Here is a 10,961-nt window from a genome sequence, read left to right as displayed (position 1 = left end):
GCCTTGCGTAGTCCATCAGGCTGAGAGGGCCGCTCTCTACTCCGTTCCTCCACTTCCTTGCTGAAGCTCCGCTTGGTGGCGGGTGTCCGGGCGCGATCAAGCCGGTCACCACGGTCACCTCCCCGTTCACTCCGCTCTAGGCGATCTCCCCGGTCCCCAGCTTTCTCACCTCGTTCCCGGCTCAAGCTACTCCTGGAAGACAGACAGGGACATCATCTCTCACCTGTACTGCCCAGGTGCGCTCCTGTTTTAACTGTCAAATACGCTGAGCAACTGTCTGGCCTTGTTCGTGGCAGCAGGAATACACCCCAACTCAGTCAGGAGCTCTGAGCATTACAGGTGTTAAGAATTCCTGTGTTAGCAGCCAAAACCCAATGAGCACTCCCAGTGTGATGAACAGAGACACCAAGGAAACCTCACCTCTGCACCACTCGTCTATTGTCTGTGCTTTCTGTTGGTACTGCTTGTTGAAGGGCTGAGAAGCGATTCAAGGTACTAGTAGCTGGACGAGCAGCTTCTGATGCTGGGGAAGCAGAAAACTCAGATTAAAGACACCTGGTCCTAGTTCTGGCACGAAGGTAGTTCAGTCCCTAGTCCCGAGTACACACCACCTGTATGATCTAACCACTCTGCAGTCAAAGCCTCCCGTACAGACAAGGCTCTGACCTCAAGAGCTGAAAAACCACCCAGCTCTTGCCAGTGACAGTAGCCTCCATACCTGCATCGGAGGGCTTGGCTCCTGAGCCTCCACTGCTACCCTTGCCCCAGCTCAATCGGCCTCCAGGTGCAAAGAGCTGGTTATTAGAATCAATGGAGCCAGGCTGAGGAAGGAAAGGGAGTGGAGAGTCATGGGTCTGATCCAGTCAAAGCCCCCAGCCAGCCCCCACCACACAGAGCCACAAGCGGCCTAGACCAGTAAATATTTCAGGCCTTACGTAGACCATACAGTTTCAACTAGTTGACTCTGCCACTGTAGCACAGGAGCAGTCACAGACAGCACTTACAAGGTAGGACTGTGGTTCTGTGCCAAAACCTTATAGACACTGAAATTTACATTTTATAAAAATTCTTGTCACAAAGTATCACTTTTTTCCTCTAACCATTAAAAAAATGTAGAAAACTCTCAATTGTAGTTTGTGGGTATATAGAAGCAGGGAATGGCTGGATTGGGTATGCACGTCAGGGTGCTATTCACTGGTTCAGACCAATGTGAATTCACTCCCTAGAGACGACAGTCCTGCCCAGTAATCTAACTAGTTGGTCTAAGGGGGAAAACTCAAGTTGTCACCTTCCCAACTTCAGAAAGCCAGGGGACTAAGATCCAAGCATATGCTTAAGGCCCATCTGACCACTCTTTTATTCTCCCATCACTGACCAACACCCCTTCCAACATATACACCCCTACCTTTGTGATCTTAGTGAGTCGAGAAGTGTCAATAGGGCGGCTGCCCTTGCTGATGGGTACTGTGTTCCAGCCACCATCATCCACAAGTGGAAGGCCACGGCCTGGAACAACAAGGAAAGCATGCTGGAATGATAACTAAGTCCCAGCAACCCTGTTCCGGGGAGCTGCCACCAGCCTTCCTTCCTCAGATCCTCAGTTCCATCACGGGGTCTCAGTGGCCCAGACACGTGGCACTAATAAGAAGTCATCAGTGGAAAGCACAACCCCTCACACTGTCCCCCCTCAGTCCCAGCCTCAAACTCACTGATGGGTGGGCCTGGAGGGCCACCCCGACGCTTGTCACTGCCCTTGGCCATTAGCTGCTGCACTTTTATGTGCTCCCGATGCTCCTCCATCTCAGCTTCCTTGTGGATTTGGTCAATTGTCTTGGGCCCCTGGTCCCCACGGCGTGGCACCCAGTTGCTCTGTGGGATAGGCCAGTCACAGGGTAATTACATCAGAGAAGACCAGACCAGTGTCAGGAAATGGGGGCTGTGGGGTCAGAGGCAGCAGACTGACAGCGGGCAAGAGGGAACACACACCTTTCGCAGATCCAGCACATCCTGCAGCATAAAGCGGATCCGGGATGAAGTCTTCTTTTCCTTAATGATTTTTTCCATCTGGTTGAAATACTGATCCATCCGGGGCTAGCAAGAAGCAAAGGGATCAAGGTCACCTGCAGCTACAGACCCCGCCCCTCCTCAGGCTTTCAGCCCCACCACTGCAGCTCAGGGGCACACAGTGCCATGCCGATACAACAGCCGGGAAGGGTGCTGGTCAGTGTGCGGCAGACCCCACGTGCTTCAGCCTGGCCTCACCCATACCCCGGGACCCCTACCTTGGCCTTCTCAAAGTCCAGGTCTTTGCCAATGGTGGTGAGCAGACGGCAAAGGCATTCAAGGGACTCTTCATCATGGTTCTTAAGTAGTTTAACCACACAGTCATGCATGATTGCCTCTGTTAACATCTTCAATTTGAACAACTCCCCGATAAACTTGATATTCCCTAACGAGCGCCGCCGGGCTATGTCTCGAGCCTCTTCCAGCTCTTCTTTCAGGCGTCCCCGTTCCTCTGCCTGCCGGTCATAGGACAGGGGTCACGTCAAAAAGACACCAGCCACTCAGTTAAAACCTTCCCTCCACTACCTGGATTCCTAAACCTAGCACCAAGCACTCACATTCTAAGGCAGAGAACCCCCCAAATACCACTATCCCCACTCCCACTCCTGCAGCTGAGGAGCGACTAGGTGAAGTAGTGGAACTGGGAGTGGAGTTTCTCTCACCGTAGCAGCTTCATCCATCTCTTTTTGCTTCTTCTCAAAAACCTCATCATCATCTTTGTCTTTTTCAAACTCCTTCTGACATCGATTTAACAACAGTTTTCGGAAGTTCACAGTCACTGTTGGCTTTTCTGTAGTGGGCACTTTCAGCTGTACGTCAAAGAGAACATCACATTCAGACCAGTCGAGGGCAGGGCGAGGAAAACCCTCCAAAAGTCTTCAACTACGTGATCCCTGAAGACCTCTGGCCCAGCTCTGCCTCCTTCTGGCTGCCACCACCAGCACAGGATAGAGGAGAACCAAGAAGCTGGACTCAGAGGCTTAGGAAGAGAAGTGAGAACTAGACCACAAAGCTTAGAGAATAGGGGAAACTAACCGCCATGAGGCAGCGGCACATGTTGGCATAGGCCACGGAGAAGTTGGGTTCTGAAATGGCCTTCTCGAAGATGAGGTCAATGACCCCTTTGAGACGTTCCTCGGTATCAATGGCTAGCTGCGTCACCTGCTTCATCAGCTGCTGGAACATCTGGGGTGTCAGCTTATTCAAGATGGAGCGCACCCTGCGGAACAGGTCCTGGAGGAGAGAGGGAACAGACAAGACATAGAATCCAGTGACGTGTTCAGGGGCTGCCAGGAGGCGGAGGAGAGGGCCGTGGGGACTCGGATAGGTGCTAGTGATGAGAATGGCCAGAAGCAGAGGTCAAGGCTGGCTCAGAGGGCAGACCCTGAAGAGAACTGGAGACCAAGGCACAACTTGCAGGTACCTGGGTTTTGCTGCCATCAGCATCCTCTTCTCCTCGGTCCTTATCAGCCGCCGTCCGCTTGCTACTGGGTTTCCAGGCCTTTTCTGCTTTGTTCAGCTTTATATCTTCGGTCATTGACACTGTGGCAATGATCTTGCGTGGTTCCTTTCGGGGGCCCTGCTGAGATCGCCGGGGTCCCAGGCCAGCCTGCTAAGCAAGGAGCGGGGACAAAAGACAGGGAATTAGTCAGCACAACTACCACCATCGCCCACATCTCCAGGGCAGACTTCTCCCCAGCCCTCAATGAGATACAGGGGCCAACACCCCCAGCGCATCCCTTGCCAGACCCACTCACCGGCCCTCGGGGCAGCTCCCCACCTGGCCCACCCCTCGGGGGCCCACGATTGCTAAGGGCTGGTCGGCCAAGGTTGGCAAAAGACGGAGTGAAGTCTGGGCCACAATTTATGCCCTGAAGTCTAGAGGGGTCCAGCGGTCGCAATGGTGTTTTATTGGCCTGTGAAAAAGACAGAGAAGGTATCAGAAACAGGATAGGGCTAGCTACTGACCACTCTTTCAGGACCTCTGGCTCCTCCTCAGTCAACCAACCAGCATAAACATACTCTCTCCCTCAGGCCTACCAACCTTATCCAACACCACATCACTGATGTGGGGCAATCCCTCAGGCTTCTGCATACTGGCAAAGATGAACTGAAAGCCAAGCAGGAACTCTCGGTCATAACGCTTTTTCTCCTCAAGGTTTAGAGGCTTCCACTGATCTGCAAGGAAGACAGGATGAAGCAATCACACTGCTCTCTCCTTGGTCCTGACAAGCATACTCAACCCTTCTCACCCTTTCTTTCCACATACCTGACTTATATTCATACTTCTGTTCCCCTGGCTGGATATTCTCTGCATTTTGAATCTTGTCTTCCTTTGAGTCCCAGGTCTCCTCTCCTTCCTCAGACCGCAGGGGCACACTGCTGCCCTCAGGCTCTGGGCTGGGATTGCAGCCTGCAGGAGGCTGATTTTCCACCTCTGGTACCCCTGGGTTCGCCTGGAACCATTGCACATTCCGTTTTGGTTGCACTGTCTCCACTGTTCCACACCCACACTCTGCCCTGCTCCCTCCACGTTCTGCTCCCTTACCTCCTTGAAGGCATCTAGAAGGTCTCCTACAGCCTCCTTCTTATTGAGCTCCTTAATTTTCCGTCTCCTCTTTGGCACAGACACTGCCACTATTTGGGGGGGAGGAGTGAGAATAACTTAAGGAGTACCCCAACCTCTGGGAAAAATAAAAAGAAGCCACTGTACAATATTCGCTTTTTTTGTCACATCCTCTCTCAACTTATAATTCCTCAATCTAGCCCTTGAGAGTTCCATTACAGGGCTTCTATGACCCAGACACAATGGCCCAAGAGGTCACCCATCAAAAAAGTTTCCTTTTTTGAAAAGCACACCCAGCCTGCCCCACCTCCACCAACCAGCAGCACCTTACCTTGGGTGGCTACTGCCACCTCCGAATTCTGGGATAGGTGGGCTGGGACAGGGGTGCTCTCTGGGGGGAGAGGTTCCTCTCCTCCCTTCTCACCCTCAGCTTCTCCTTCCTCTTCCTCTTCTTCCTCCTCCTCCATGTCCTCCTCCTGAGCAGGGGAAGCCACTGGAGGAGCCACAGCTGGGGTAGCAGAAAGGACAGTGGGGGGAGTCACCGACACTATAGCCTCCTTGGCCTGTTCCTCTGGTTCACTGACTGGGCTTAAGTCCACAGCTGGTGGTGAAGGGGCTCCGTTGAGTAGTTCCTCAGGTTGGGCAGTTGGAGCAATAGGCATGGGGGATTCAGAGGGACAAGCTGGAGGAGGGAGAGGGGCAAGCTCTGGGCTTGACTCCACCTCTGGTTCCAAATTCTCAGATGGGACTGTGCCATTAGGCTCAGGAAGAATTTCCACCTTGTGAGATGCCAGGGGGCTGGGAACCTGGAGAGGACTGGAAGAGAACTCAGATTCTGGAACTGGTTTGCTCAGCGTCACTTCTACTTCCAATATGGGTTCAGCAAGGGGAGTGGGTTCTGGAGAGAGGCAACACGGCTCCCCACTTTCAGGGGGCGTGGGGGTTGATTCTTCTACAGACGTCTGTATCATCCCTGTTGTCATTGTGTCCCCAGGAACAGAGAGGACTGCGAGATTAGGCTCAGACCCCGGTTCCAAGACTGGGGGTGGTGATGGGGTTGGAGAAGGTGATGAAGGCTGGGATTCTGAAGGGCTGTGCTCTGGGCCAGGCAGCCCTGGCCGCTCCCCAATGATTGCTCCCTGCGACCGGTCATCTGCACCATAGGAAGAACAGGTAATTAGAGGCAAGTCCTTCCCCGTGATTGTTGTTCCTCCTCCCAGCCAAGCATTCCCAACCTAATAGCCCCTCCTACACATACCAATCTTCTCCCCCTAGGTCTTTTTCATTCCCACTCAAAATCCATCTGCCCTTAAATACTGCTACTTGAGACCTAAGTCATTCTTCTCTGACATTTTCAACGGCCACACTCCTTTTCCCCTTAAAAGCCGTGCCCCACCTGCTTACTTACCTGGCCGGACGACGACAGCAACCTGGGGTGTCTCCCCATTAGCCTGAGGCTCCAGACCGCCTCCCGTCTGCAGGACACAAAGGGTTACCAAGTTTGCCCTGAAGAGTCCCACAACCCTGCTACAGCCATTTCTACTTTAGCTGCCTAGAAATCCAGGAAAGCAGGGAAATAAGTCCCTTAGTTGAAGAAAAAGATCAAGGGACCTGGGAATACAGGGAAGAACAGCCATCCCAGTCAGGGCATCACTCAAAGGACAGACAGTACCTGGGGAGGTGTGGGTGTGGAGGCAGTGCGGGCCCCAGACATGATCTCCTCCGTGATATCCTTCCCTCCTTGGTTTGGGTCTCGAATTCGGATCTGGGGAAAAAAAGCTACGGGCTAAGTGGGAAACAGGAGCAGCCCACCTCTCCACCCTGCCCCGCTCCTAAGACTCCAAGCCAACCCCCCAGCCCCCCACCGGGAAGCAGGTGGGTGGGTGCCAGAAACCCTGTGAGTTCTCCTGTCAACCCATCCGGCTGCTCTTATAGTCTCTGCCCTGGCCCCTACCCCTAAGACACTCTTGACCTCACAGAGCAGATACGTACATCACAATGCCCCTCCCTCCCTTATCCCTGCCCCACCAGTCCCCAAGAAGTGGCTGCATGCCTGGGGGCCCAGGACCCCCATCTAGCACCCATCCGGCTCACTTGTGGCTAGTCTGCCTGATCTCTGGGGGCAGGGCCCAGATCCAGTGGGTGGAGCCAGGGTGACTCAGCGGCTTCCCCAGCCCTGGCACCCTATTCTGGGCACCACGCCCAGGGCTTGAGGACTGAGCAGAGGCGGAGGCCTCAAGAGCTTCCAGGACTGGGGGGTGGGGACACAGAAAACAAACCATTTTCAAGGCAAGCCACCAGAAACCCAAAACCAAACTTAGATGTTATGGACAGAGAACCCAGGTCTCTCAAGAATTTCCCTACCAGACACTTCAATCTTCTAGTGAGCTTCTTCTATACTGAAATCATAGTACCTTACGAAGAACCTGAGCATTTCACACATCCCCATTCTCTGCCTACTCTCAGGTGAAGATCTCCCTCAACTTCCTGCTCCCTGACCCACAAAGTGCCTGACCTTGATCCTTGCTTTCCCAGATGTCCTACAACCCCTTGCTGCTACTCACCGTCTTCCGCTCCCTCTTGGGAGCAATCTGGGGTGGCTGGTTCATCAAAACAGGTGGGGGAGCTACACCAGTGGGAAACTGCTGCACACCCTGGGCTGGGTAGTAAGCGCCAGCTTGGGGGAGGGGCGGACAAGGAAAGGAGAATAGTGGCAGGGTCAGGGCCCAACCACATACAAATGCCTGCTTGAGCACAAATGCCTCCCAGCCCCTGGAGAACCTCTCATCACCCACAGCCGGCCCCTTACCCTGCCCCACCCTCCTCCCCAAGGGAATCAGGTGTCTGTCAAAGCTGGGGAACCAGTCTGAACTGCGTTTACAAGAATTCCTAACACTGACACACACACCCCTTGTAGGCAGGCACTCCTTCCCCACCACACACCAGCTACTATGTCTGTTCCTCTGCTACCCCATAAAGTAACATGGGTGCATCCCACCCCCAGCACACACACACATACACTCTGAGAGAGCAGCAACTACTTAACCTGAAACAGAATCAGGTCTTTGGCTGGGAATGATAAAAACAGATTTGCCAACCCTGTTCCATTCAACCTGAGTCCAATTCCAGTCTCCAGCCCTCTGCTAAGGGGCAAGGAAACAAAAGGTAACATTATGAACCAGGCCCAGGATGAGGAAAATTCCTTAAAGCAATGGTCTCCAAAATGGGATACATTCTTTAATATCATCCATAACCTCCACTTGTTTTTGACAAGCAACATTAAGTGTTATTTGTTTAAATTATGCATACGTATAACAAACAAAAACATACATGTATTAGAAGTACATACTCAAAATTTTTCCTGATGGTCAAAAAATTTTGGAAACCACTGCCATAAAGAACAGACTAATCCTTTCCTAGAATATAAATGAAAAACAGCTACAGAAACCTCCCAAATCCATGTTACATGGGCTCCCCCCAACCATGGAACAAGTGTCAGGGAATATTTACTGACAGGTCCTCAAACTAGCACCTGAACTATATTCCTTGATGTAGGGAGGACTCTACAACTCTCAACAATAGTGTAAAATCCTCTCGCCACCACCCCCCAATACCAGTTACATGTTAGCACCAATCCTGACTACCACTATCACTTTTAGAGCAAGAGACAGGCCTCGGAAGGGTCCTATAAATTAGGCAAGTTTAAATGCTCCCTGGGACTCACTCTCCGACTTCAGACCCCGCTTACCGTAGGTCCCAAACTCTGTAGGGCTTGCACCTGGGTAGAAGCTTGGGGCTCCCGGCTGCACAGGATACTGCTGTGTCGGGACAACATATGTGGAACGGCCCTGATGGAGGGGAAGGGGGATAAGGAGGGGAGAGAAGGAGTTGAGGGAGCTATGAATACCACATCAGACTACAAAGAGAATGCAGGGCAAGACAGGACAAGCCAACTCTGGGCAATGACCAGAAGAAAGTCCCACCTCTAGAGGAGAGATGGGACTGGAGGATCAGGGTGGGGGGAGGTGGGGGAGCGGGGACAAGGTTGTGTGGCTTCAGCACCCAAGCCTCCAGCCTCACCTGTCCAGGGATGTAGTAGGCCCCCTGGGAGGCTGGGTAGGAGATCTGGGAAGGGATCATCATTACTTGGGATCCAGCAGGGTAGACATGGGCAGCTGGGCCAGGGCGGGCAGGGGCTGCACTCTGCACTCGGGAGGCTGCACTGCTCGGGGGCTGGGCCCGGCTAGGGTAGAAGTGCTGTCAGGAGGGAGGAAGGCAGTTGGCACTGGGCAGGGGAGGAAGTGGACAGCAAAATGGCCATTCCACTATGTCTCTAGTCTGGAGAGAAGTACCAGGGGCTTTGGAACATGGGACCAACACTGCCAAGACTCACTTGACCAACTGATGGTTAAGTGGCCTCTTGAACTCACGTGTGCCCTCCAAACTCAGGTACACACTTTGCACTCGGTATATTTACTCCCTCCCTGCCATGCATACTCATGTCACCTCCTCCACGCTATCCTTCAGCAGAGGCTTCCTAACACCCAGATGCATCATGCCTAAGTAAAGCCTTTTTCAGCAGCATACTCCCCAGCATGCACTGCACCATCCTAAGGTACTGAGGAGCTAACTGCTAACATGCAAGTTTCTCAGTTCCCAGATATGCGCTATGCAAGATTTAGCCCCTAACATGCACTGGTCAGCCTCAGACTGAGGACATGGACAGCCAACAAGTCCCCACCCTGAGGGACCCCAGTCCCTGTGTCTAGCCCCTGACTAGGGAGGAGGGTAAGGGTGAGACCAGGAAAGAGTCCAGGATTAGCAAAGAGGTATTACCTGCAGAGACCTGAATCCTCCCTGAGAGCACATGGGGACAGGAAAGAAGAGAATTATCCCCAAGGTGATGAAGGGGAAAAAAAATGAAAGAGGCAGGACAAGAATCCTCTCCCATTTAGTGAGGAAGAATTTAGGAATAGAGAAAGGTAAGAACCAGCTGGAATGTTTCTCTTCCCACAGTCCAAAGAGAAAGAAGGGATGAGGAACAGAGCAATGGAGACCTCCTAGTAAAAGGAGGAAATAGGGAAGCAGGAGTTGGCAGCAGGGCCCAAAGCGCTGCCCCCAGTTCTCAAGGCACCAGAACCCCTAGCAATGCCATCCCCACCAACAACATACTCCCCAAGGGGCCAGCCACCGTGAGTAATCAACAGTACAAAGTGCAGAGCCGCATAAAAGAACACATAGCAACTGTCAGGAAACCGGGGCAGGTACCGGGCCTCCAGAGTTTCCATCCTAGGCCCAAACTGGCCTAAGCTTTACATGGCTCCCACCCAGGCCCCCTACTCCCCTCCCCACAGCCCCTCACCTGGCGGGGCTGAGAAGGCGTGTTCATTTGTGTCGCTTGAGGCGTACTGAACACCACCGGTGCTGTCTGCCCCGGGGGAAACGCTGGCTGAAGGGGGGAGACCAGATTTCAGCAAGAGGGGAAACCCAGGTGGTGCAGAAACTCAAGCTGGTGAAGGGGAGCAGATCTGTGGCAAGAGCCTCAGCAGTCCACATATGCCCTCCCCATGACAGCCCCTGGGAACAGCCCGGGGGCCCTGTCTCAATTTGGCAGCAGGAAGCTGCACTTTGCCCTGACACAGAAGGGGGTGGGAAAATCCAGAGGTTGGAACCTGTTCCTGACCCGGCTGCCTGGTCTCCCCAACCCCCACCCCAGTCCCTGTTAATTCCTTCCTAATTACCTGTGGGAGTCCAGGGGATGGGGCAGGTGGGGGGCCTGTGGGCTGTGGAGCTTTGTTCATTTCATTTGGTGCCACATCAGGGTCCCCCCAGCACCTGTTGGGAAAGAGTGGGGCTCAGAAGAGGAAAGGGACACAAACTTAAGGCAAATGGAGTGGGGGAGGGGTTAAAGCAAGGGCTGGGTCCCACAATGAGGCCGGGAGGCGCCAAGGGGGTAAAGGAACATTAAAGACCCAGCTTATGTCCCCACCAACACCCTGTCAAACCCTCACCACCTCCAACCACCCCCCGATCTGCTGAAACAGCCCTTCACTCACCCCCTCGGTTAAGAACAAATCCACGGTGCGGCCTACAGGTTCTGGGCATCCGAGGGCCTGGGGTTGGGAGGTGAGGGGTATCAACCTGGCTCCGCGGGGCCCAAGACCAACCAGACCGGAAATTCCAGGTCTCGCTGGCACCAGGCTCCCGGATCACAAACGGAGCTAGCAGCTTCGGCCGTGGTGTCCCCACCCCCCACCAGGGGACACCGGGTTCGGGGCCTGGCCCAGGGGCACACGAGGCACGCCTGCCGTGGGTAGCAGCGGAGGCAGAC

At 53.7% G+C, this 10,961-nt stretch overlaps 1 protein-coding gene across 1 annotated transcript in view; it reads right to left on the bottom strand.

The window, feature by feature from the left end:
• The window catches only part of EIF4G1 (eukaryotic translation initiation factor 4 gamma, 1), an 18,883-nt gene that overhangs the window by 7,071 nt on the left and 851 nt on the right, over positions 1-10,961 (bottom strand). Inside the window, exons 2-24 of the mRNA XM_010855713.1 lie at positions 10,687-10,743; positions 10,372-10,465; positions 9,993-10,079; positions 8,711-8,887; positions 8,379-8,478; positions 7,195-7,307; positions 6,303-6,395; positions 6,039-6,105; positions 4,962-5,783; positions 4,613-4,701; positions 4,334-4,520; positions 4,109-4,242; positions 3,822-3,980; positions 3,488-3,676; positions 3,100-3,297; positions 2,727-2,873; positions 2,283-2,519; positions 1,987-2,091; positions 1,710-1,869; positions 1,406-1,506; positions 719-821; positions 421-523; positions 3-192 (exon numbers count right to left, since the gene is read on the bottom strand). Coding sequence (XP_010854015.1) covers positions 3-192; positions 421-523; positions 719-821; positions 1,406-1,506; positions 1,710-1,869; positions 1,987-2,091; positions 2,283-2,519; positions 2,727-2,873; positions 3,100-3,297; positions 3,488-3,676; positions 3,822-3,980; positions 4,109-4,242; positions 4,334-4,520; positions 4,613-4,701; positions 4,962-5,783; positions 6,039-6,105; positions 6,303-6,395; positions 7,195-7,307; positions 8,379-8,478; positions 8,711-8,887; positions 9,993-10,079; positions 10,372-10,431 — 3,621 coding nt within the window. The 5' untranslated portion in view covers positions 10,432-10,465; positions 10,687-10,743. The remainder of the gene's footprint in view (positions 1-2; positions 193-420; positions 524-718; positions 822-1,405; positions 1,507-1,709; positions 1,870-1,986; positions 2,092-2,282; positions 2,520-2,726; positions 2,874-3,099; positions 3,298-3,487; positions 3,677-3,821; positions 3,981-4,108; positions 4,243-4,333; positions 4,521-4,612; positions 4,702-4,961; positions 5,784-6,038; positions 6,106-6,302; positions 6,396-7,194; positions 7,308-8,378; positions 8,479-8,710; positions 8,888-9,992; positions 10,080-10,371; positions 10,466-10,686; positions 10,744-10,961) is intronic.

Source organism: Bison bison, unplaced genomic scaffold (genome assembly GCF_000754665.1).
Source record: "Bison bison bison isolate TAMUID 2011002044 unplaced genomic scaffold, Bison_UMD1.0 scf7180017864367, whole genome shotgun sequence".
Classification (NCBI taxonomy): Eukaryota; Metazoa; Chordata; class Mammalia; order Artiodactyla; family Bovidae; genus Bison; species Bison bison.
Note: the sequence above shows the minus strand (reverse complement) of the source record. Positions and strands in the feature narration are given on the sequence as shown.